Here is a 26,401-nt window from a genome sequence, read left to right on the forward strand (position 1 = left end):
CTCTGTGTGTATGCGTATGTGTGTGTGCGCGCGTGCACGCACGTGCCCTCCTTCATGCATGTGTGCTGTGGGTGTGTGGCAGACCTGAGGGTGAGCTGTGCATGAGGAGGCTAAGGGACAACCTAGGTACTCCTCCTCAGTCAGTGCCCCCCGGCCCTTTTGGGACAGAGTTTTACACTGGCCTGGAGCTCGCCTCTTATGTTTGGTTAGCCCACTAGCCAGCCCCAGGATCTGCCTGTCTCTGTCTCCTTGGCATTAGAAGTGTAGTCTATCATACATGATCATCTAGATTACTGTAATCATGTGAACGCCATGGCCACCAGGAAACATGTATCTTATATTAGAGAAGTGGTTAGATTGATTATTTGGAGGCTGATTTTCCTCCTTGGTCAAAGTACTGTTTTCTTTTCCTTTTTTTGTTTGTTTGCCTAGTTATTTTTACTACTGCCATTATTTTTTTATTTGTTTGTTTTTTGTTGTTTTTTTCTGTTTTGTTTTTGTTTTTGTATTTTGAGACAGGGTTTCTCTGTGTAGCCCTGGCCGTCCTGGAACTCACTGTCTATACTAGGCTGGCCTCAAACTCAGAGATCCTCCTGCCTCTGCCTCTGCCTCTGCATTAAAGGCGTGGGCCACCAACTACTGTCATTGTCTATATTCTTCAAATCTTTTCTTTTCTTTATTCCTGTAAATACTTTTTGTTACATTTTGAAGTGTTATAGTTTGGAGGGGCAGAGGGAAGGGAAAAATTAGGAGACCACATAGGCAAACTGTCTGAATTTTACCTTCATCGCTGATACCAGCTCTGCAGCTGTGGGTAAGTGAAATTACAACTCACCTTCCTTTTCGCTCTAGTAAATGAGAAAAAAGACAGTACATGCCTGATGTTGTCCTGTGTTGAAGAATAAGACTTCACAGCTTACAGTGCCTGTTACTTGTTGTTTAATCTACACAGAAAGCATATTGACGATTAGCGAACATCTTATGAAAAGAAAAGCATGTGCTTTAAAGCACACACACACACATCTATATTTGGTAAAGTTACCAAATGCTTCATATATATATATATATATTCATATTGTTTGATATTTAAATATATATGTATATAATCTTCATAAAACACCATTGCCTATACAATGCTAACTAAATCATGGAGACATTATTGTTTTTTAAAAATCTGTGGGCCAATGTGAGTTTCTCCAAAACATAGTTTATAACAATGGAAACTTTGTAGTTTAAATGTTGCGTTTAGAAAGCCTGCTGCAGGCTGTGGTGTTTGAAAATCCTTTCTGTATCTATCTCCACCCCTTTTCTCTAAGGAAGATACATTATCAGGATTTGGTATTTTGTCCTACTTACAAGCTAACAACAAGCTTGCCAGTTTTCATACAAGTTGGCAGTGGCCTGGGATGCCTGGGTCGGAGACAAAGGACTTCATTACCCAAAGTACAATAGGAGCCTGGGCAAAGCTCCCTTGGATCCGTGGGAGCCTCCCAGAGAGCGCTCAGTTACGTAAGCAGTGGGCTTGCTATCACACTGGAGGAAGTCTGTGGTTAGGTAGGGGTAGTCTCTTTAAAAGGGCTGTTAGCAAACTCATCCAAATTTTATCCTGGGGCACTGGTACTGTCTTTGAAAGTAGACATGAAGAAATCAACAGACCTGTGGAGATCTGACTCCCAGCATAAAGAAAGACAATGAATGCATCAGTGAAACTATTTTGATAATAAAAAGTACAAAGGAATTCTGATCTTAAAATTGGATCAGTGTTTTAACTACAAATTACCCTCCCAAGCACTTTGAATATGCAGCTTGTCAATTAGAATAAAACTTGGCATGGATTTCTTCCGCTAACAGTTTAATCAGTTGGTACCCAGTGAGTCACACTCATTCATCTTATCAAGCAGGTTTTTATTCTACTTCTCTTTTAATATATCCCAGTATTAGCTGCAGAAACTGGCACTTTCTCAATAGTAGGGTGGATGTTAGCAACTTGGCTTCTTTCTGCCTCTTCTGATAAAATAGTTTCACAAGGTCCAGAATGTTCTTCCGCTTTAGTACAGCAGAGCAATTGTTAAATTACTCAGCCCTGCAAGGCTGATTTCCTCTGTTCATACTTAACATTTTTTGATGGTCTTATTTATTTTTTAATGTTAGGACCTTCCTTTTTCAGAAAGAAAGAGAAATGGTATCAACTCCATCCTTTTGTAAGCTGATTCTAACAGCTGCATTGTTCTTCTGAATTCTAGACTCGGAGACACAAAATTCCTGAGTTTCACAGAAAAACAAGCTGGTTGTTGCTTTTTTATCAAATGATAAAAACCAGGATGTTCTCTTGATGTTTATAACCAGGCAGCACGTCCTAAGAGATTGCTCAAAAGTCGAATCACGGATAAAGTTAACAAATAGCGGCAGACCCCATGCATCCTAGGCATGTAAACAGCATTCTAAAAACAAAAACAAAACAAGTGTATTCCTACGCAGTATTTGGAACACACAAGATTTTAAAAATCTATTCAGAAATCAGATTCAACGAGATACCCTCTATTTTTATTGGCTACTTCTGGCAACTGCGGCCACCACTACAAAATTACAAATAACCTTTTCTCACATTAGGCATCAAATGCGGCATAGCTAAACGGCCATGGTTTCAAAGTTCTGATGCCGCTGCCACACTGTATGGAACTGCAAGTAATTGCCAAGTTGTAACTAACTACCTGGTCAAAAGAGCGTTAAAAGGTTAAATAGGTTAAAAGAAGTCACAGACTGGCCGGCTCGGGGTTTTTCCGGAGGAAAGAAACTCTAGGAGTGGAGGGGTCTAGAGAATCTTTCCAGGGAGGTGGGGAAATGACTGCGGAGGAGGCTCCTGGTTAGAACTTGAAAGAGCCAGTTAGAGAGAGGCACTGGAATCCATGAGACAGGCTGCAGCCAATCATAGCCGAGATGGGCGGGGCTTGACTCGGGCAGGGGCGGGGCCCCGGAGGCGGAGCCGGCTCCCGGGGAGCCGAGGTGCGCGGCACTGCGAGCCGACCTTCTGCACCTGTCGCACACCTGAGCCTTGCTCGCCGCGGCGCTGACGCCGACTGACTGGTGGCTCGTGACTCGTGATCGGCTGGTCATGGCCTACCCGGGATACGGAGGCGCGGTAAGTCCTCGCGAGCTGTGGCGACCCTGCGAGCCGCGCCAGCGGTGCGGACTCTCACCCTCTGGCCCGGACAGTGTCCTCGGTCTGGTACCAGGCGACGCCGGGACTCTGCGTGCTGCTGGAAGCTGGGGCTGGGCGGGGCCCTGCGCCTAGGGGGAGAAGGGCGAGCTGGGGTCTGATGCCGAGCACCACCGAGAAGCGTCCTTGCACGGCCCGGCCCCTGGTGTGAAGTGTTCGTGATTTGTAAATTTTGTTTTCAGAATGGAGGAGGAACACAATACCATGTCTTGTTCCAGTCACCTTTTGCGATTTGCCCCCAACCCAAGGAGTTTTTCTAGCGATCCTCATCCCGAGTTGAGTTTATTTATTTTTCTTATGACCACTTCTTTTCTTTTTAGTTGCTGGTGAATAAAGGGAGACGAACTTTCAGGGCCTCTTAAACTTTTCTGTAGTAACAAGCATAATCCGATTTTCCAGATTTTGCTTTTGGAGGGAGGCCGGTTATTCCCTCTCATGTAACTTTACCGTCAGTACCTCTGGGAGTTACAAGTAGTTATTACGGCTTGTGGGTAGACCTTTCCTCTTTCGAAAGAAGCCAAATTTGACTCCTCCCATCAGTGACCTGCACAGCGAGGCGGGCTATCAAGTGGTCACTGCAGCGCGGACAGAAGAGAGCACACTGAGCCTTGCTCGCCGCACTTTCTATGCCTAGTCCTGTTTGTTTTTCCCTAAAAAAAGAGAAACTAATGTTTTCTTACAGTTAAATAGGAGTTGACATTGGCCTGTGATTATGGTCCTCAGACGAATAATTTCTACCCCTGAGAATAAGTGATGATTATTTTTTAAAGTAATTTTTAATTCCAGGCCCTCGGCTTCAACACACACACATTACCAAAACTGGTTTGCTTGACGTTAGTTGCTTGAATTCCATCTAACACCATGCACTTTCCAATACACACTCCCCATTAGTCCTTTGAATGTCCCGAGAATGCCTTTAAGGTAATGTTATCAGCCTACACCTTAACACTTGTTATATTTAATAAAATAGAAAATGTTCTCGGCTAGATAGTACGTCTTTATCTAATAAAGTATGTAATTTGTGACTTTAGGAGATGCATTTCCAGTAAATTTTCATTTGTTTAATAATTATTTACCAAATATAGTTGAGGATGTAGCACAGTTAGTCGAGTGCTTGCCTAGCATAATCAAGGCCCTGGGTTGGCTTACCAGAACCACATAAACTGAGCATGGTAGCCTGACCTGAAATCCTGGCACTTGAGGGGGGGGGGGGGCAGGACTTCAAGGTCATCCTCAGCTTGAGGCTAGTCTGAACACATGAGACCTTGTATAAATTAGAAGCAAACCCAGCTAGAACCAGCTGACTCTGGTAGTTCACTATGCCATCCCAGCACTTTGGAGGCCAAGGTGTAATTCATGAGAATTCAAGGCCAGCCTGTGACTATAAAGGGTTCCGGGCTATCCTGAAGTACACACAGTACAGAATCTTGTCCCCAGAAAGTCCAAAGACCAAAATAAAGTAAGAATCTTCAAGTTGTATCATTTTATATTTTATTACTTCTATACTAATAAAATTATAACATGACCTAAAGGAATTTTTAGTCATAGGAAAGAAAACAAAATAAATGAACTTCAATTATATGCCTATTATATTATAAGTATGAGAAGATCATCTGTATTTTTTTAAATAAATTTTAAGCATTAAACACACAAAAATGTAGGGAATCCAAATTGTTATAATTTTTATATTTTCATTTTGAGAAACTAGATTTCTCTAAGAGAAGATACTAGAGCACTACCTCTAAAATTTAAGTTGTATAATCTTAATATATAAGTACACTTGGATATGAAATTTGTTTTAAAAACACACATATACATTAGCTCTATGTAGAACTATAATAAACAAATTCATTTTATAAACAATATTTTAACTGATAAACTACAGAAGAAAATTCCAGTGAAAATATGCAATTGTTTTACAGCACATCCAAGCACAGTAGTGCTTTCTGTCTTTGCTTGCCTTTCATCTCTTAGTGGATTCTTACCAATTTGCCAATTATAAACACAGATTTGACCTCAAACCCAGTCCTAAGGTTGAGTGCCAGGAAAAGCAAAAGTCCAAATTTTTATCTTGACATCATGGTTTTAACTTTTAGAAGCTGTTTAAAACACAATGCCCAATAAAATGGGGCAGGGGTACAAAACAAACCAAAAGAAACAAGCAGAATTATGTAATTACATGTAATAATCATTCATTATATGAGAAGTGTATTTTAGGGTGGCATTTGAGATGTAGCTATTTTGTGGGTCTCCTCAATAATTAAACTGACTTAAACCAACACTACCAAAAATAAGAGTACTACATAAGTGGCACATATTTACAGTTTTGCTAGTCTTAAAAGCCGAAAGAAAAATAAAGTCTTATCAATCAAATAGTGCATGTGCATCTTACATCATTTCCATGGAACTACCAACAGCATCTGTGCAATGTGTCTCTTTTCTTAACTGAATCACTACATGCCAACAAAGGAAAGATGATATTAAAAGTAAAGGTACTAGCTGGGTAGCTGGGTGGTGATGGCACATGCCTTGAATCCCAGCACTCAGGAGGCATAGGTAGATGGAGCTCTGTGAGTTCGAGCCCCGGCTGTCTCGATTAACAAAAAAAAAAAAAAAAAAAAAAAAAAAAAAAAAAAAAAAAGAAAGAAAGAAAGAAAGAAAGAAAAAAAAATAATGGTACTGAACTGAATTGTTTGAGTCTGGTGCCCCACATATAGGGAAAATGCATGTAGTTCAGCAGCAGTACAGCACAGTGTGGAGATATTGTGCTTAGACACAGAAACTCTAGAACAGAAAGATACACAAAGCAAATCAATATATAAAACCGTAGTACATGGTTAAATAACTTTGAGACATAAATATATTGCAGTCTTTAATGAAAGGCATTCATCTCATTGTACTAGGATAGAGAAAGAAGTCTTTAAAGTTCCCATCATTGTTTCTCCCTTTCTCTCTCTCTCTCTCTCTCTCTCTCTCTCTCTCTCTCTCTCTCTCTCTCTCTCTCTCTCTCACACACACACACACACACACACACACACACATACACACACATAATGTTAGATGCATGTATAGAATGTGTTTAGTGCAATCTATTTGCCAACTTTCCCAGTTAAATTTTTGTGGCTCTCCAACTTCCAGGAAAGAAAGAAAAAAAATGTCCTCTTCATTGCAAGTTTCCACTCCTCCGAAGTTAGGAAAAGATACTTATACTAGGAAAGATCTCAGTACTTTCAACCCAAAGACTTACTTCAGATATTTTGTTCTACAATTCATCAGATAAATAAAATTAATGGAATTTTCCATTTCCAAGTGTATTTTTTCAGTTTGCCAGTTGTTTCAACAAACAAGTATTTTTAAAAATATTTAAACTGGCAGCTGCAGAATATTTAAGAGAGGATATAAACTCTAGATCTGACTGATTAAACAGCAAATCAAAACATGAAAAAAATCCAGGGATTTACTCTAACTATAAATAACATGTAAATTTTAAATTTCAGATTTCAAAATAAGTGAAGGAAAGATTCCATCTATTCTATTATAAACATCTGACAACTGATAAGGGGAAAATGTATGTATTCACATTTCAGTTGCAAGAAAAATGTTGGCCTGTTTTTCTAAGAGAAACATATCTAACTATACTACTTTGTCCCTTAAAAATTTAATAACTTTATAATTTGCTGGTAACATTTTAAGCAGACTGGAATATCAAATTATACAACAGGAAAGCACCCATCAAAATTTAGTCAAGAAAAATTATATAAGCCTTCTTTTAACAGTTAAAAAATATATAAATGACTATGATTATTCTCTTTGCAGAAACAACTAATACAATCTTTATAAATCTGCCATGTATAAATATCTACACAAATAGATATAGAATGTAGATATGAAACACTAATAAGAGCCTGTTTTTGAACAGTGGCCTTGGAGAGCTAGTGAAGTGCCTAAAGTCAGTTCTAACATACTGGTCCAAGTTCCAAAATCTCAAGGAAGTGATTGTCCTTCATATTCAACTCAATTAATTTACACTTCAGCTCTGGAGAGAATTCTAAAATAAGATCTTGTTGATTTGACAGTGTTTCATGTTGAGGGACTAAATTGTGGAAAACTGAGATGGACCACCCACTGGATATAACTGGAAGTGATTTCTAGCTAAGGTCCTGTCAGTCAATTTTATGGGGCTGGATAGAAGACTCTCAGGTGTAGTGTAGAATGTTACTGTTTCTTAATTTTAAATCCTCAAATTTATGGCATTTTGCTAATGACCTGGGTATTCCTGACAGTCTATTGTATCTCAGGCCAAGATGGTTTGAATGGGACAGATTTTTCAATTGTACGTGGGCGGTCTCCTTGTTCATTGTGCTGCAAGTCAAGGTTGATTATCTGGGTGCAGTTTCCAGTCTCCTTTGGAAAGTGTCCAAGATGATTGTGAGTACATCCAGCACAAAGAGGTTATATCACTTGCCAGTTTCAACAGTTAGCTTAGGATTTTGTCCTCTTGAGTGCTGAGTTGCTGAGTTTAGGCAGTTTTTTATTTTTATTTATTTATTTATTTATTTATTTATTTATTTATTTATTTATTTATTTATTTATTTTTAGTGTCCTTTTCCACAAAGGTATAGAGTGGTGAGAGAATCTGGCCTAGAAACCATTGAAGGAACCCCTCAGTTTATTATGCTGAAAATCAAGCATCCACAAACATTCTTCAAGTTATCAAGAAGTAGGCAAACTGTTCAGTGAACTTCCACTGAGAGTCAGAGTAGGAGGTTGACTGAACATCCGCTCTCTGCTGTGAGAGTCTGCAATTTGTTACTGTATAAATAAAGTTCTATCAATTGAGTCAACTCTTCGATTGATGGTGGATATATATATATCTTGGATAAATCCAAGCACACCGAGTTTCCTCCTGCCATTGTTAAGCTCCTTAATGGCTGGACTTTTTTTACAGCTCCAGGTGCTAGATTCAGCCATTGGATGGTATTGTCACCTGGAAAAACCACTCCTGGTTGGGCAGCACTGGAACCTCCTTTCCACCTCTGGCCTCTGCCTTTGGTTTGAAGTTCTTTTTCTTTGTTTTCTTTCTCAAAACCTCTAGGAGCTTTAGACTCCTTTTCTCTTTCCTTGGTGGATTGTACTTGGGGTCTTCCTCTGTAGAGTCTTTTTTCTTTGCCTAAACTATCACACATGGTGACTCAAGCTTAGACAGAATACTACATGAACCTATTGTGTTTGCCAGAGTTGGCAAGGCTGGAAAGATGGCCCAGAGGTTAAGAGCAGTGGCTGATTGATTTAGGGTTTGATTCCCAGCACCCACATGGCAGCTTACAACTGTCTGTAACTCTGGTTCCAGAGGATCCAATGCCCTCTTCTGACCTCTTTAAGCACTGCACATGTATTACCTACATACATATAGGCAAAAACACCCATACACATAAAATAAAAATAAATGAGTTAAAAAAAAAAAAGCATTGGCATAAGGAACTAATCTGCTTGGAGTCACACTCATCTATTGCATGTTGGATCTAAAAGTGCTATGGCCAATTCTGATAACTCATTCCAGCGTGGTACCAGGAGCTGGGGTCAGCGATTCATGACCCCTTCCCAAGTGCATTTCCTACAGTCCCAGGTGCATCCTTCATGCCTTTGACTTTGCCATAGCCCAGAGGCACCTGAACAGTCTACAGGAGGTTCCTAAGTCATGCCTCTGTTTCTCCCTCATTCTTGTAATTCCTTTCTCTTTCTGCCCCCACCCCGGCAGTCTTTGCTCCTGCTGAGAAGAGACAGGGCAAGACAGTTTTGTTCAAAATTGAGTAATGAACAGCCTCAATGCTTCTTCCTCCTCTGGACTCATAAAAATGCAAAGTAAAGTGCTTTTCTAAGGCTTTCAAATCTCTACTAAGTAAAAAGGAAGAAGCCATAGCCATAATAGGAGACACGTACGTGGATAGCTTCAGTGCTCAGACAATGTTTCAGTACCGGACCATTCGGGAGTCCTTGAAGTTTCAGATCCTCAAAGGTAAAAAGGACAAACTACTTTCATATCTCACCGACTGGTGAAAATCAGCACAGAAGATGGACAGTACCGAGGGTGGTGCTCAGGCTGTACCAAGGCCCCCGGTGACCGTCAGCTGTCCATCAGTAGGATTGCAGCTTTTTATGCGGGCTTGGAAGAGGACTTTGATTGGGATCATCGTGTTATTTTCTTCTGGTCACTATACTTTTTAGGAAAAAAAATGCATCTGGTACAGTGGAAGATGCTTCAGCTCTATGATTTCCCACGCGTAGGTCATAGTTTGACCGATTTTCAACTAAGCGCATGTCTAGAAATGTACTTCTTAGTTTACTATAGGTGGAACCCTAGGTTTTACTTTCTGTTTTATGTTTGCTTTTAGTTTTGCTTAAAGACGTACACATTCTTCTTTTAAAGCTTTGATTCTCAACCTGTGGGTCATGACTCCTTAGGGAGTCAAACCACCCTTTCACAGGGGTTACTGAATACCATCAGAAAATACAAATAAAACACAGACATTTACATTATGATTCATAACAGTAGCAAGATTATGGTTATGAGGTAGCAGCAAAAATAATTTTATAATTGGGGTTACCACAACATGAGGAACTGTATTAGAGGGTTGCAGCACTAGGAAGGTTGAGAACCACTGTTTTAAAAGTTCTTGGAGACTAGAGGCTGGAGAGAAGGCTCAGTGGTTAAGAGCACATAGTGCTCATGTAGAGGACCAAGCTCAGTTCCTAGTACTCACATCAGCTTTTGATGTAGCTTTTTGATGTAGCTTCTGCTCCAGGGGATCAAACATCTTCTGGCATCTGTGGGTACCTGCCCCCATGCACAACCCTCTCCCTTACAAACATTCCCATAATTGAAGGCTTGAAACTTTTTTATACTTCTTTTGCTGTTGAGTAACGTGTTGATGAACTGTGTTTTAATCCAGACCTTCTAGCATCTTGTAGTTAAAGCTTTAGTGGAGGATATGTTTGAAAGATTTGGCCACTGGATACTTTTTAGTTTTTAGGTGATTTCTAATAAATAATTTAACAAGTTTTATAGCTCAACTTTTTATTACAACCTCATCTTTTTTCTCAACAGTTTGGAAACTTCAGCGGTCAGATTCCGGGGATGCAGATGCACATGGGGCAGCCAATGCCAGGGGCAGGTCCCAATATGTTCTCTGGCGGTTACCCTGGGTACCTGGCGTACTCTGACAGCTACTCCCCTGCTGACGACTCTATGTGGACTTACTTCACAGCTGTTGCTGGACAGGTGAGGTGACAAATCTTTTACCAAATACTAGTCAATAAATGATCACTATTTCAAAGATGTGCCAACTGCTTCCACTTTGTGTATCATTTAAAATGTTTATAATGCTTATGTCTGAAACTTATGTAGGATCATAGTGTTCTTGAGATCAAAGATGAGGGTAGTCATAATTGCCTCATTTTTTTTTAACTTGTATTGAGTTTGCTCTTGATAATTTCACACGCGAGCAATGTGCATTCATATCATATAACCCCCGTCGTCTCTCCCATTACCTTTCCATCTTCCCTACAAGTCCCCTTCCCGCCTGCATGTCCTCCGTTGTTGTCATTATTTGTTTTTGTTGTGAGATGCACTGACTTTAGTTAGGACCATCGGTTTCACTGTTAGACGTCTGTAAGCATGCTGGCTAGAGTACTGCTCATTTGACTGACAGGGGCAGCGACCTCAAAGGGGGTGGATCTGAATCTTCCTTACTGTGTGCTTACTGTGATGACTGGGTATGGCTTGTCTCATTCAAGTTCATGCTAAAGTGTAATTGCAAATATAATTCTATTGAGCAACAGTGGAGTCCTTCAATTTGATTCTAAGGGTCCCATCCTCATGGCAGGATGAATGGGATTCCACTAGATGGCTTGAAAGCAAGCAACTCACCTCCCTCTTTCTTCTTGAGCAAATGCTTTTGTTCTTTAGACAATGCCTCCCTCTTATGCTTACCTGCTACACACAGAAAAGCATGTGACACTCTCCAGAAACTGCCAGTACCTTCCTGGCTTCCAAAACTGTGAGCCAAACTCAACTTGTTTCCTCTCTAAATGTGCCAGTTTTGAGTGTTCGGTTATAGCTACGGACAATGGAATATATGACGTTTCTCTGAAATTCTTTAACAAAGATCTTATCTTACTAGTAGTAAATAATTACACCCCAAATTAAATGTTTTTAGTATTTACTGACTGTCTTATTTTGAATTATGTTTTCTTAAAGATTTGTTGATTTTTAATTGTGTGTGTGTGTGTGTGTGTGTGTGTGTGTGTGTGTGTGTGTGTGTCTGCACATGAATGAGGGTACCCAGGGAGTTCAGAGGCTTCTCATCAACTGGAATCAAGAGTGACAGGTAGGGAAGTGTGAGCCCCGTGACTGAATTCTGGAAATGAGACTTTGGTCCTCTGGAAAAGCAGTAAGAGCTTATCACCATCAAGTTATCTTTCCAGGCCTGCTGAATTATATTTTTATTTCCAAATAAATTCCTTCATTATGTTTCACACTGGGACACACTTTACTCTCCTTAACTGACTTTATAATACAAAACTAAGTCAATTTATGAAAGAAAAGGATGAATTCTCACACTTTGAATACAAGGAAGTTTTAGAGCTGTGAGTTAATAATCAAAGGAACAATATTTTCAGCGTTGGCACCAATTCCATTAAATGTAAATGCATGTATCTCACTTAAAATGTAAGTATGTCTAATGATGTGATAGGAAATCAGTCCCACTGTCATGCATTTATTCAAATTGAGAAATTGCATGTGTTCTCACAGATGAAGTTATATCATTTTTAGTAATATATGGTTTAAGACGATGGCACGTTTTCTACAGAGATTATCAAAATGATCATGTTGAGACATTTTCTAATTTTTCTTAATACAAAAACAATGAAAGCAAATGTTTCCTTAAATGGTGCGCTGTGCTGTTAGCATGTCAGCCTCTAATGCATTTGAGTAAATATTGCAAACCGGCTTTATTATGACCACAGAGCAGTTTCTAGTCTGCTAATTCAGGTCTACGACTTCATATGAGCTGTTATTGACAATATGTGACCACAGTTGTTGGGAAGCTTTGCTTTTACTCTTACCACTAATACATTAATTTTTATTGCAGTTTATTCTTACTAAGTACTTTTATACGCACTCTCCTATAAAATTTGAAGTGAAATAAAAAACGTATGCATCTGCTATGGTTCGAATGCAAACACCCTCACAGGCTCATGCATTTGTATGTTTGGTCCCCTGCTTATGGTGCTGCTTTGAAGGTAATGGACATGGATGTAGACACAGGACCAGAGGAGTGGGCCTTGACAGGTACAGACCAGGTCTGCTGCCCAAAGCTTTCCACTTCCTGATTCGTTTAGATGTAAGAGCCACACTACAACCTCCTGTGTCACGAATGCAGCCCAAGTCAACATGCCTTCCTGACCATGAGGGACCCTGTCTATTTAAACTGTGAATCAAAGTGAAACCTCTCATTTTTTTAAAGTAGTATTGAGGCATAGAAATGAAGTAATCCATACAGTATTACACTTACTGGTATTAGTTTTGACTGCATGTGGTATGAAAGAAATGTTTAAAAAATATTTAGAGTTAGAAAATTAACAGCTGTAATTTTATGCATATTTATAACATGGACCTATATACACACACACATATAAAACCACAATTGTATTTTATATATGGATACATATGTGTATATATAATCACCTTTATTTTATATAAATACATGCCTGTGTTTCCATCCATGTTTTCTGGCTCATAAATCCGTGTCCTAGTCAGACATAGAAGTTAGAATTTCAAGTAGAAAAAAATAGGCAGATCATAGAAACCCAGCCTTGCTGGGCGGTGGTGGCGCACGCCTTTAATCCTAGCACTCGGGAGGCAAAGCCAGGCGGATCTCTGTGAGTTCAAGGCCAGCCTGGGCTACAGAGTGAGTTCCAGGACAGGCTCCAAAGCTACACAGAGAAACCCTGTCTTGAAAAACCAAAAAAAAAAAAAAAAAAAAGAAAAGAAAAGAAACCCAGTCTTACCCTGCTTTTAGATTGCCATAAAGAAATTCCCTATCTACCTTATTTTGTATGGTGATTTGTCACAACAGTTTGTATGGTGAGTTGTCAGAACAGTTCTGCTGTGTGATGCAGATGGATGCAGTGAATATGTGAGAACAAAGGAATATGTCTCTCTCTAAACTGAGATGCAAAATATTAAATAATCTGTTTCTTCCAAGTATCACTTGAATCAAATTTCCAAACTTTTATTTTTCCTATTATCTTCTTTTGGCCCTTGTCAAAAATGCATCAAAAGTTTTCTGGTAGACTGTTCCATTGGGAATGCATGCTACAATACGAAACATACTATAATAATATATTTTGTATATATAAGTGGATCTTAAAAATTATAAAGTCACAGTCATGCCTTACTTGACAATAGTATTGTGCTCTGGAATATTAGGCAGCAGAAAGAGCAGAGGATGAGACTAGATGCCCACAGTCACTTTGAGAGAATGCCACAGTGACCAAGGACCTTACCGTAGGTCCCACCTTCTCTATTTCCATCTGCCTGGGGACCAGAGCATTAGCACTTCACCTCTGGTAGACATTCACCCCAAATACATACTAGGTGGCAGGAATTTTCCAATTCCATTGTGATCTTCGGGGCCTCTGCCTTGCATGTGGTCCATTCTTGACTGAAACTGTGTTGTGGCAAAGGACTACATTACTACAGTAGTATGATTCTTCTATTTAAAAAATAGACATTTGAAATAAAAGAGCAAGGAATCTAAAGGCTGATTCTCAGATTCAGGGTATGGTAAAGATAGTTGTGCTGGTAGTTGTATGTCAACTTGACACAACCTAGAGTTATCTGATAGAAGGGAACTTCAAATGCCTCCATAAGATCCAACTGGAGGGCATTTTCTTAATTAGTCATTGATATGGGAAGGCCCAGCTTGTGGTATGCGGTGCCATCCTTGGGCTGGTGTTCCTGGGTTTTATAAGAAAACAGGTTGAATAATCCATTAAAAAGCAAGTCAGGCCGGGCGGTGGTGGCGCACGCCTTTAATCCCAGCACTCGGGAGGCAGAGGCAGGCGGATCTCTGTGAGTTCGAGGCCAGCCTGGGCTACCAAGTGAGTTCCAGGAAAGGCGCAAAGCTATACAGAGAAACCCTGTTCGAAAAACAAAACAAAAATAAAAAACAAAAAACAAACAAACAAACAAAAAAAGCAAGTCAGTAAGTAGCACTCCCCCATGACCTCTGCATCAGCTCCTACTTCCAGGTTCCTGCCCTGTTAGACTTCCTGGCCTGACTTCCTTCAATAATGGACAGTGAAATGGAAATGCAGGCTGAAGCACAAGTCTAATTAGTCTTAACAATAAGAATCCAGAGTCACATATCGAGGGTGAAAGCTGAATGATCAGAGAAGCAGAGCAACCAGCCACCAGAAACTTCTTACCTCTACAAAATCTCAGACTGAGTAGGGCATCCTGTCTCCCTGAATCCTCTAACTGAATGAATTGAGATCCTGTCTCCACCCACTTTATATTTCTGTTTCCACCTCCCTAGTGCTGGGATTAAAGGTGTGAGCCTCCCATGTGCTGGGATCAAAGGCTTGATCCTCCCAAGTGCTGGATTCAAAGGCTTGAGATTAAAGTGCTGGGATTAAAAATGTATGCTACCACTGCCTGGCCTCTATGGTTAACTAGTGGCTAGCTCTGCCCTCTGATCTCCAGGCAAGTTTTATTTGTCAGAACATAAACAAAATATACAACAGTAAGCCAAATAAACCATTTCCCCCACCCCAGGTTGCTCTGGTTATGTTGTTTCATCACAGAAATAGTAATAATAACCCTAACTAAGACAATGGTGAAAGTGGTGTTTTATATTCCAACTCAGGAGAGGGGTGGGGGCTAGTATGTGAATCCATGGCCTTATATGTATATTAGACAAGCACAACATTTTTTTGGTGTATGTCTATGTGTTTAACAATTATTGGGGTGAGGGATTTATGATTTGTGTCTATGGGATATAACAGGATGGTGCATCAAGAGTATAGGGAAGAATTTCAAGTAGAAAACAACGTCTAAATCTGGAGCAGGCTATCTAATGGTGACTTGTAAATTATGGTTGTTTCTGGGAACGGATTGAAGAGGAAAGGATCAATAATATGAAAGAAAATCGTGCACTGGAAATTCAAATGTTGGACTGATGACAAGCAGAAACTCTCCCTTGGTTTTAGTTATAGTCTATAACCATCTTCCTATCTTTTATAGCAATAGATGATGTACTAAATAAAGTAGGTAGCATTTCATAAACACCGGCAACATCTTACATTCTATACTTCACTTGAGTGCCTTTCAGATTCCATTGCTTTTCTAAGAACAGAGGCTTTGTACAATTACCAAATGTGACCCCACGGACAACTTTTTTTCAGTCTGTGGTAGAAGCTGGAAATCATAACTACAGAATGTATCCATTTGCTATACGATAAAACATAATCAGGTGGATAGCATTTCTTTGGAATGCTCTTTTCCAAATAAGGCATTGCTTGGGGACTGGTAAGATGAAATAGTACCTGATGGCCTGAATTCAAACCCTAGGACCCAAATGAGAGGAGAGAGAGCAGACTCCCTTCCAGAAGTTGTCCTTTGACATCCATGTATGTTCCACACACCATTACAAAATACAAAATTAAACCATAATAATTTTAAAGGCCTTGTTAGAAGACAGTCTTGGCTTTTTTTTGGCTCATTATTTTTCTGCCTCAAAAGGGCACTTGAGGGTTGAAGTTACAGCAGCCATCTTTGTCTTGGGAAAAATGTAGTTGAGATAAAGGCCTGTGGGTGGAGAACATAAAAAATGCAGGTTGATGGCACAGTTAAGTTGCCACATAATCTTGTACCCAGCCCTAGGTTTCCTTTATGAAGCAATGAACCCTTATTGACCTTTTTTTATTTTTTTAAATTTATTTTTTATTTTATTTTATTTTTTTAGACAGGGTCTTGCCATGTATCCCTGATGGCCTTGAACTCAGAGAGCTACACTTGCCTCTAGCCTAAATCATTTTTATAATGCTGTTCTTCACAGCAGCATGTCATCAACATAAGACCTGGTACAATGTTTTACTTTTATTTTGCTTTGAGTTTTTGAATCTAGCAGAGGCCTTATATATACTGAACATTTGAAATCATGCTAGCTACATTTCAAGTGCTCTTTGGAAGCTCTGGCCAGTACCCCGATAAAGCTTGTTTGGGAATCAGAGGACAAAGCCAGCCACTAAATTAGACATAGAGGTCAGACAGTGGTGGCACACACCTTGAATCCTAACATTCAAGAAGAAGAGATCCATCCGGATCTCTGTGAGTTCAAGAGCACACAGGATGGAACCAGAGCTAGGCGTGGTGGCACACACCTTTAATCCCAGCACAGAAAGGTATTTAAGATGAAGAATCTGCATGCAGTTATCAGGGTGCAGTAGATTGCTTACAGTCCCAGCTGCCAGGAGGCTGGCATAGGAGGACCACTGTGCCTAGGAATTGGAGTCTAACCTGGGGAGCATAAGAAGATCCTCATCTCAGAACAAAATAAAAATGAAAACAAATAATATGTCCAAAGTGTTGAGGAAGTTCCAGACAGGTTTCTGTGTTCTATAGCCTTTCATTTTTCAATGGGTGAATTGGTCGGTACTTTCCATAGGCAGGGTGGTACATGTTTCTAGTTATAAAACACCAAGTCCCTTTGATACACACTGTATCTATGCACAGCGGTGTGTGAAGAAAGCGCAAGTGTCATGGGTGGTGCACCAAGTGCAGGTTTATTTCATCAGACATGTTTCTTCCTGATCATTCCCTCAGAACAAATAAGATCCGAAAATACTTTTTATGTTCTTTAACTGAAATTCACAATACTTTCTTTGTCAGCTAGTTTTGCCACTAAAGTAACTCCATAACGCTACAAAGTTGTCTACTATGTTTAGAAGCATAAAAATATAGTAAAATATAATAACCCTAGTATGTGGGGGTAGGTAGACTTGTTTGTGAATGTTGCAAAAGAGGGTAATACTGGGACAGAAAACATCAGACTGCACAGGATTTATTTCTTATACTTTTAATTACATTGGTGGAAATTTTCTATATATTCACATGTTTTTTTCTTGAGAGTTTTGATTTTATGTTGTCTGTTTATTGAATCCTGTGTGTCATTATACTGCCTGAATATTGCATTGATTAGTAAGTGGGCAGAAACTGACAAGACTTAGACATTCTTATTAGTTTTATTCTCAACTGGAACAGTACTTTACCACTGAAGAGTTAAAGAGAAAAACAAGTATAATTGTTACCGTCAGTGTGTGAGAGGACAGTTTTTTAAATCAAAACAAGGAAAAAACAAAAGCTGTTTTCTAATCCTTACTGCGCAGTAGTTGAGCACACCTGGTGTTTGGTTGGAACTTTCACGGCAGTGGCCTAGCTGTAGAGCTGTCAGATTTGAGTGTGGTGGGCCTTTGTTGGGAGCAAGGCAGGAAGGTCCTCGAGTCCACAGATCTCCAGAGAAACCAGGAATGTTACGCACACAAAATTGTCTTTCCAGTGGGAAAGATGAAAAACCGTTCTTCCATCTAGAAAGCGGAGAATTGGAAGTGACTAACAACCTGTTGGACCAGGCCATATCAAGCTCTTACAACCAAGATGGGAGGTGGCTAGTAACCTAAATGACTCTTATAGCCAGAGGCTCCCCCAAGCACCCACAGCCAGAGCCAGAGGTGGCTCATAGCTCAAATGACCAAGGCCAGGCCAGACCCTTAGGCCCTTAAGCTGGTACAGGTAGCTGTTCTCTAGAACCCATCTTCTTGGAAGAAATGACAGGTACCCTGAGTTGAGTTTTCATGTAATTACTCTTCCTTGTGCGATGGGGATTGTATTACACTAGGAATTTTTCCAAATTGTGCTGGGCTTCAATACACCGGGACTAAACAGCCTTTTATGCGACTCCCCAAAGTCTGATCCAGGCTGACAAAGTTAATCTGCACCAGGTTTTTATTCTTATCTTTTCATGTGTTTTGCTTCTCTGCATGACACCTGCAGGGACCCCCTCAGCTTTCACTGCTTACAATACATCAAGCAACTATTCATAATTTATGCTTCTTGAAGCACAATATTGGCTTGAAACGGTTTCTTCAGGATAGACAATTATTGGTAATGTTTACCTGAGTAGAATGTGACAGAAAGGCCTGGCTGATGTCCATGTTATTGAAGAAATACTTTTTCTAAGCCAGCCTCACTCTTGAAGATTTACTAATTTTTCCTAACCTGTAGTTTTAAGGATAATTATGGAGTTTGTAACTTGGCAAACTCCCTCCAAGTACAGTGATGCAGATGTGAAAGGGGCCCTTAGATGCTCCCAGGAAGCATGACAAAGATGACCATGAATGAAGTGACAGAGCATTTTGCATTGTTTTGACCGTGTGAAGACAAGGGCATTGCCTCGCATCTCACACCCTCAGACCAGGGAATAGGTTCACCAGGTTACATGGTCTGTGCTGTGCCTTGGCTGGCAATATTTACCTTGTGAATTTTGTGGTTTATACCATTTTGAAAATTGGGGTTTCTGGGTTTCCCTAGAGCAGCACACATTTAAGCTTTTAATGTCGTTTGGTATCACTGTGTATTAAAACCCATGTCCATTTTATTTGATTTTTTTTTTTGCAGGATGGTGAGGTGGATGCAGAAGAACTTCAGAGATGCTTGACACAGTCTGGAATTAGCGGGACTTATGCTCGTGAGACCATGTGTTGTTTTGTTTTCCCTTCCTTGTGGCACAGGGGATTAGAATAGGGAATTCATTTCCAGCATTTTAGTCACACACCAAAAATATTAAAAATATTATGAACTATATGTAGATATGCCAAGTCTGAGGAATCAGATAGTTCTGTACGAGGTATCATGAAAATAACTGTTCATTTGCGCTCCTGACTTTCAGCATTCACTACTCAGGAGTTAATTGGTTGTAAGTGACTAGTCTCAAAATTTGCTTACAGACCTCAAAGTGACATAATTTTACTACTATGTAGTTGCAGCTTTGTGATTATCAATTGATGTCCTGCTATGAAAAAATGAGTATTTAACTGTCTTCCAACTGTAAAACCACTCCATCCCTCCATGTGAAAAATTTCCATCCTTTGTCCTGCTGATGGATTATAATTTGGGAACCATCGTCAGCACTTACCTCTCTCTACTGTCTGCATATTGCTTATAGTTGTGTCTTATGACAGTGTACGATTACTTTGTGTATGTGTGTGTGTGTAGCTTTTTGTTTTCCCCCAAATTCACAGTGGCTAGTGTATTGTGGGGGTCCAGTAAAGAAACTGCTGAAATGAAATGGCTGCTCCATTAGGGGGAGATGTTTTTTGTTTTTTGTTTTTTTTCAAGACTGGGTTTCTCTGTGTAGTTTTGGTGCCTGTCCTGGATCTCGCTCTGTAGACCAGGCTTGCCTCAAACTCACAGAAATCTTTCCGGCTCTGCCTCCTGAGTGCTGGGATTAAAGGTGTGTGCCATCACCACCCTGCAAGGGGATGATTTTTATTGTGGATAAGAGAGAGAAAATATCCAGAGGCATCTGGAAGAGTCCAGAGCAGAGAGAAAAAAAAAGACACTGGATATGGCCCTGGGCCGTGTGCAAGAGAAGGAAGAATGAAAAGGAATAGAGAGAGGGGGACTAGTACAGAGTAGCGGGGTGGGGGTGGGGTAAGGGTTTGAGGGGCTGGAGGATGGTAGTGGAGATATCAGAATGGGGTGGGGAGGAGGAAAAATTTTGTCCTTATGTAGAGAACAGATGGGTGTCTGGGAGGAGGGAAGCCTGGGGAGGTGAGAAGGGCCAGAATGCTAGTGTGGGGCCCTAGGCAGGTGCAACAGGTACTTGTGGATAGGCCCTGTAGGTGCCTGGAGGCTAGTGTGCGCTTTGGTAGCAACCACAGGAATATGTCCATGGAGAGCCATATGTTCCTGCTGCCAGAGACAAGGGAAATAACTCCTTTTGGCAGATGGGAACCTGTTTTAAAATTTCCCGAGACATGCTGCTTTTTATCTAACGACCGGAAATCCTTCTATAGTCCAGCTTGAGCTAAGCCAAGATTGCCATTTCTGGACATATGCACTGCCTTTTGGAGTTTGGGAAATTGTGTTTGGTTTAAACCTGACAGCTAGGTATTGCATCCCTCTGGTTGTCCCAAGGCCTCCTTGTACGTTCTGTGTTTTATGGGTGGTCTCAGCCTCTCGCCACCATTCTGCAACTCGTTCTCACTCTGGAGTCGCATCTCTTGTTTTTATTCTATCTCTGTTGTCTAATATTTTCAAGCTCAATCTGTTTTTCCGTGGAGATATTTCATTAAGTAGCTTCTGATGAAAGAGTACATGGTTTACCATCAAATTTTGAGAATTTAAGTGTCTGAAAAGGCTTTCATTTTGTCTCAGTCGTTTGAATGGCTGCTTCTCAAGGTGTGGCATCCACCTACACAGTGGCGGGGAAAGGGTCTGGGGGCTTTAAATGCTCCTGCCTGACATCGCCGCCATTGTTCTTCTTGTTGCTGCTTTCACGCACATTTTCAGAAGGACTTCCGGTCTCCTCTGCCATCATCTCTGTCTCTTTCTCACCTATGGTGAGATTTGTTTTTCCTCTCTGGAAGCTCAGGGATCATTCTGTCCCTCACAGGCCCCTGCTGCTCTGACATTTCACAGTGTAGTGCCTTGTGGTCTTGCATGGGGAACTGTGTGGGTGTGTTCAGTCTGGAATCTCTTGTACTTTTTTGTTCTGGGAAATTTTCTTCAGTTGTGTTTCCTGGGGCTGAGTCGTCTGTTCTCCTTATTCTGGAATGTCCTCAGCTTTCTTTTATAAACCTTCTGTGTCTTTCCTTTCTGGTGTATGTTTTGTAAGAGCTAAGAGCCTCTGTTCTTCACAAATGTTATGCTTTCCATTATCTCTCGGAAACTATTGATATGCCAATGTGTAGCCGTTCCTTCCTCAACATTATTTTTATTCTTCTAGCTTATTTGGTTATCTTCCTTGTCATTTCTTGGGTGTCTGATGATGCTTTGTTGCTCATATCTCATGCTGATGCTGAGTCTGGTTGACTGTGGGCTTCATTGGAAGGTGAAGCTGGGCAGTTTCACTGTGGGATTCAGGGGTCACTGTTATGGGAGATTTCCTTTGTTTACTTTTGGGCTGCCTTTTCTGTGGTTGTTTCAGAGTTCTCAGGTCTGTGCAGACTTGTAGTTAATTGGCTTGTTTTTAGTATAACTCATCCCATTGTGCCTAGTGCCCTACAGTTCAGAGACATCCCCAGAAAGTGAAACTCCTGCTGGGTGAGAGAGTAGGTGTGACAGCCACCCAACTAAATAGAGGTAGAGAGGGGTTGGGTCTTCACGTGCCCTTAAAATAGCCCTTCACTCAGTTCTGTTTTTAGGTCCACCTTCACACATGTTCAGAAGTTGCCAATTCTTAGATATCTGGCATCTTTCCCAAGGTAACTAGGTTGTTTCTCAGCATTTCTCTTTATGCATATACATTAAATAGCCACATCTCTTCACTTTCTAACTTGCAATGTATATTTATTATTTTTCTCTTTTCCTCTAGGGGCTTAAATCTTCAACAAACAAACAAACAAACAAAATCTGTCCACTGCAGTGGGTTGTGAGGAAGAAGTAAAATCTGCAAGAGTCTGTCTCTTCACTCTATAAAAACATTTAATCTTTAAATACCTAGTCCCATCCTAAGGTCAAAGATATGCTTATTTGTTGATTTAATTTTTAATTTTTGCTTAAATCTGGTTAGACTATCCCACTTCCTAAATGTGAACTAAGTTAAATTGATAAAAAGATGGCCTACTACAGATTTTTTTCTCATGTAGTTCTTTTTATGGAGGAACGTTAGGCCCCAGTATTGGTGGTCCTACCTACTACCTTTATGAACTTAGAAAACCATTTGTCTTGGCTCAAATTTCTTTATTTGTAAAATTAGAACTGTTATACATTTGATTCATTTGTGTTAAATCATGTAACCCACTGTAATGGTTAGTCTTCATCACAAACATGACTGGATTTGGGGTCACCTAGGACACACATCACCCCGTGAGTTTATCAGGGCATTTATAGGAAGACTCACCCTGAGTGTGTATGATACCACCTCAGGTCCAGAGTCGGAGCAAAAAGGAGAAAAGGAGAAAGCATTCATTTCTCTTTGCTTCTGACTGTAGACAAAATGTAACCAGGCACCACATGCTCCATTCTTTGGGTATTTTGTATAACAATGACAAAGTAATACACCCACACTTCAGTACCAGTAAGCACTCACAGAGGGTCTGTTGAGTGCTGTTCCTAGAACACCATAACCAACAACCCCGGCCCTGACACCATCCAGAACAGCTAAAGAACATCAGCTTTTGTTCTTAGCAGAAGATTCTACAATTTTTCTTTAGGTTATTTTGAAATTTATCTCATTGAACTGGTTTAAAGGATTTCAAAATGTTATCAAGTAAGCAGTATAAAATAAAATGAATCTAAATTATTTATTCTCTCTTTAATATCAAGGAACTAAAGGAATCTTGTAAGCTTACCTGAGTTTTGCTAGCATACTCCCAGTTTAGATAAATCAGCCCAACTGTAACTGTAATAAAGTTTGGGAAAACTGAACTTTTTTTCTAGTGACTTCATTGTAAATAAATATGTAATGTTAATGTTTTTTAGCAACCCAATTATTTTTAATTATTCCTTTTATTTATAATATAATTACATATGTTCCAGCTTCTTTTTTCTCCCTCCAAGTCTTCCCATGTACCCCATCCTTGTTCTGTCTTTCAAATCCATGGCCTTTGTTTTTCATTAATTGTGTTACTGAGATATATATGTGTGTGTGTGTGTATATGTGTGTGTGTATACATATGTGTATATATATATACACACACACACACACACATATATATATATACATATATATATTCTTAAATACATAAATATACCCTTCTCAGTCTGTACAAGTTGCTTGTGTGTAGGTGTTCAGGGCTGACCATTTGTACTGGATAACTATCTGGTGTGTTCTTCCCATGGGAAGACTGCACCTCCTGCTCTCTGCACTCTCAGTTGCCTGTAGCTCAGCTCAGGGACCATTGTGGAAAAATGGGGGAAGGTTAGTAGGAGCCAGAGGACCGGGGAATTTGCTGTGAGACTGTGTCTCCAAGGAATGTCAGACGCTCCCTCCAGAACCCCTCTCCTAAGACTGCTTGTGTTCATCTTCCTTTCTCCCCTTTCTTAAAAGAAAACATTGCATCAGTTCCGAGGCTCATCCTTCTCAGCAGATCTCTTTACTAAGCCGTCACACGGATCACCTATACCCCCAACCTCTTTTCACCTCGAGTCTTTCCTTGTAAACTAGAGTTCAAGTCGAGGGGGTGTTGCACTTTCTTTTCTGCTCAATCACTCTAGGGATGTTCACTGGTCTAATATGTAACATGTAGGAATTTCTGATTTGACCCTTCTTTGCCTTTCTTATGACCCCCTCACATGGTTTCTAAGTCCTGAACATTTTCTGACTTCTGAGTACATAGCAGATATCCAGGTAAACTTCCCTCTCTTTGTCTCTGGTGATTAGGAGACTGAAACCGGCTTTCTGCCAGACTCCTGGCAAAGCCAATGCCTGTAAAGTGTTCATCACAGTAACTTTAGGCTACTCCATAACTGCTTACCTGGTTACTGACTTCAATAAGTGTGAGTAGTTTGGAGACAGTCATTTTTAAATATTTTTTTTGTTATTCTAAATGCTTAACAGCCAATAAATATGTATTGATTATAGTGACTTTACATTGTTTGTAATTTTAAAATATTTTTTGAAAGTGAAGAATATACTAATGTTACATAGATAAAATAGAGAAGAGTCTAATATTTGAATACTGAATATGTTTTTCAGCCTTCAGTCTGGAAACCTGCAGAATTATGATTGCCATGTTGGATGTATCCTTGAATAAAAATAGAAAATACCAAAATATAGAGTTATTGCTTTCTTAATGTTAAACCAGTTGTTAATTTTAGAACTAACTGTATTTTGTAAGATCCTGTTTAAAGTCTACATAGTTTCATTCTCACATAGAAATCTATTCTTAGACTGGGTCTTCCTAGCTAACTACACAAGAATATGTTCTTTTTGGTTAGTAATTTGGGGTATAGGATCAGATAAATCCTCTCAGCTACCAAAACTTATTTTCGTTAATAAGACTATTAGAGAGACTATACAGGAAAAATGGGATTCAACGAATTCAAGGAGCTATGGGCAGCTCTTAGTGCCTGGAAGCAGAACTTCATGACAATTGATCAAGACCAAAGCGGTACTGTAGAACATCATGAGCTGAGTCAAGCCATCACTCTAATGGGTAAGACTATTAACATCCTTTAGAATCCAGGAGGATCAGCTGTACTCATTGACCAAGTTATGAATTTTTTTTATATTTATAAAGATTTGTTTATTATTTTCTATGAGCTTGAATGTTTGCCTGCAAATATGTGTGTGTACCATGTGTGTGCTTGTTGCTCTAGGAGCCCAGAAGAGAGTGTTAGATTCCCTGGAACTGGAGTTACTCAAGGTTGTGAGCTACCATGTGCATGCTAGTAACAGAACCTAGTTCCTCTTGCAAGAGCAGAAAGTGTTCTTAACCACTGAGTGATCTTTTCAGCTTACAAATTATGAATCTTGTTTGTTTTAATTTGCTAAGTAATACAGAACTGTTTTCTGTTAGTGTGTCCCTTAATTTAGGCTCACAGTTATAAGTAAATCCTGATCAAAGACACTAACACAATCATTATTATTATTTCTTCACTTTGTTTGTTGTAGTGTTGAAGACTGAATCTTCAGTCTTGCATATTTGAGACCATCATTGTACCACTGAGCCCTATCTCCAGTCCATAAATTTGTTTGAGATTTCTTACAAAGACAATCATTCATTCATTCTGAATGCCCTGAGTATAATTATCATCTCTAATGTCAGCACCCACCACCTGCATTCCACTGTTCTGTAACTTGGTGGATGCTTTAATTATTCATGAAAGGCTTATCTCAGTCAATCACATGTGTCTCTACTGGAGTCCAGCTTTTCAACAGAAAAAATAATTTGTTTGGTTTGCCGTCTTTGTTCTTACAAAGTATAGAACACACAAGGCAGGTACAGAAAAACTTTAAAGTGGGAAGATTGCATTTCAGATGCGTTTAAAAGATGTAACTATTTTCGTTGTACTTCTTATAGGCTAAGGTTCTTGGTTCTCTTGCAGAGTGGTAATATGCATGATACTTAATTTGCTAGCCAGTAACACAGTGGCACTTTCTCATCTTTTATTCCCCCTTTCTTCTCTCTCTCTCTCTCTCTCTCTCTCTCTCTCTCTCTCTCTATATATATATATATATATATATATATATATATATATATATATATATTTTTTTTTAGACAGGTTTTTTACTGTGCTCACTCTGTAACCCAGGCAGATCTGGAACTTACTATGTAGCCCAGGCCTGCCTCAACTGAACTGAGACCCTTCTGCCTCGGTCTCCTGAGTTATAAGCGTGAGCCATACTTTACGTAGTTTTGCCTGGTTTTAAGTAGTTTTATTGAGTCTCTTCTCTTGTAATTTTATGCAGTTATTTATAAACAAAATGTATATACATGAAAATTACCTGTTTGAAAATTAAAATGTGAGCTCAAGGCACATGGGCTTAAATTATATGTCAGAGAGCTCAAACTAGTGATTTTTTTTCAAATTAGTTGTATAAGTAGACATTTTATTTTCAGATCTAGGGAAAATCCTGGCCATATAAACATGTTTAACTGTAGATACATAATAATAATTGATTTAACTTGACTTTTAACAGTGTAATTAAAAAAAAATAGTGTTGTTTTTTTTTTTTTTTTTTTTGTTTTCAAAAATTGAAAGGGTTCAGGCAAGCCTCAGAGAGGAAGAAAAGATTGTTTTGGGTGGGGCCTGCAAGAAGGCGGGTCAAGCGGGTCAAGCTGGGTGGTCTGAATTTGATTCCCACACCAAGGGTAGGAGAGGGCTGACTCCTGCCAAGTTGTCTTCTGACCTGCAGACACTTGCTGTGTCCTGTGTGCCCCTGAAACTGT

At 39.7% G+C, this 26,401-nt stretch overlaps 1 protein-coding gene and 1 pseudogene across 1 annotated transcript in view; one reads left to right on the forward strand and one right to left on the reverse strand.

Annotated features, from left to right (window-relative positions):
* The first annotated feature begins 2,934 nt into the window (after positions 1 to 2,934).
* Gca (grancalcin) overlaps positions 2,935 to 26,401 on the forward strand; it is a 28,683-nt gene continuing 5,216 nt past the window's right edge. Inside the window, exons 1-5 of the mRNA XM_006984603.4 lie at positions 2,935 to 3,139; positions 10,323 to 10,496; positions 18,960 to 19,029; positions 24,205 to 24,248; positions 24,517 to 24,664. Of these exons, the coding sequence (XP_006984665.1) occupies positions 3,113 to 3,139; positions 10,323 to 10,496; positions 18,960 to 19,029; positions 24,205 to 24,248; positions 24,517 to 24,664 (463 nt within the window). The 5' untranslated portion in view covers positions 2,935 to 3,112. The remainder of the gene's footprint in view (positions 3,140 to 10,322; positions 10,497 to 18,959; positions 19,030 to 24,204; positions 24,249 to 24,516; positions 24,665 to 26,401) is intronic.
* On the reverse strand, positions 7,112 to 9,408 carry LOC121829183 (uncharacterized; annotated as a pseudogene).

Source organism: Peromyscus maniculatus, chromosome 4 (assembly GCF_049852395.1).
Source record: "Peromyscus maniculatus bairdii isolate BWxNUB_F1_BW_parent chromosome 4, HU_Pman_BW_mat_3.1, whole genome shotgun sequence".
NCBI lineage: Eukaryota > Metazoa > Chordata > Mammalia > Rodentia > Cricetidae > Peromyscus > Peromyscus maniculatus.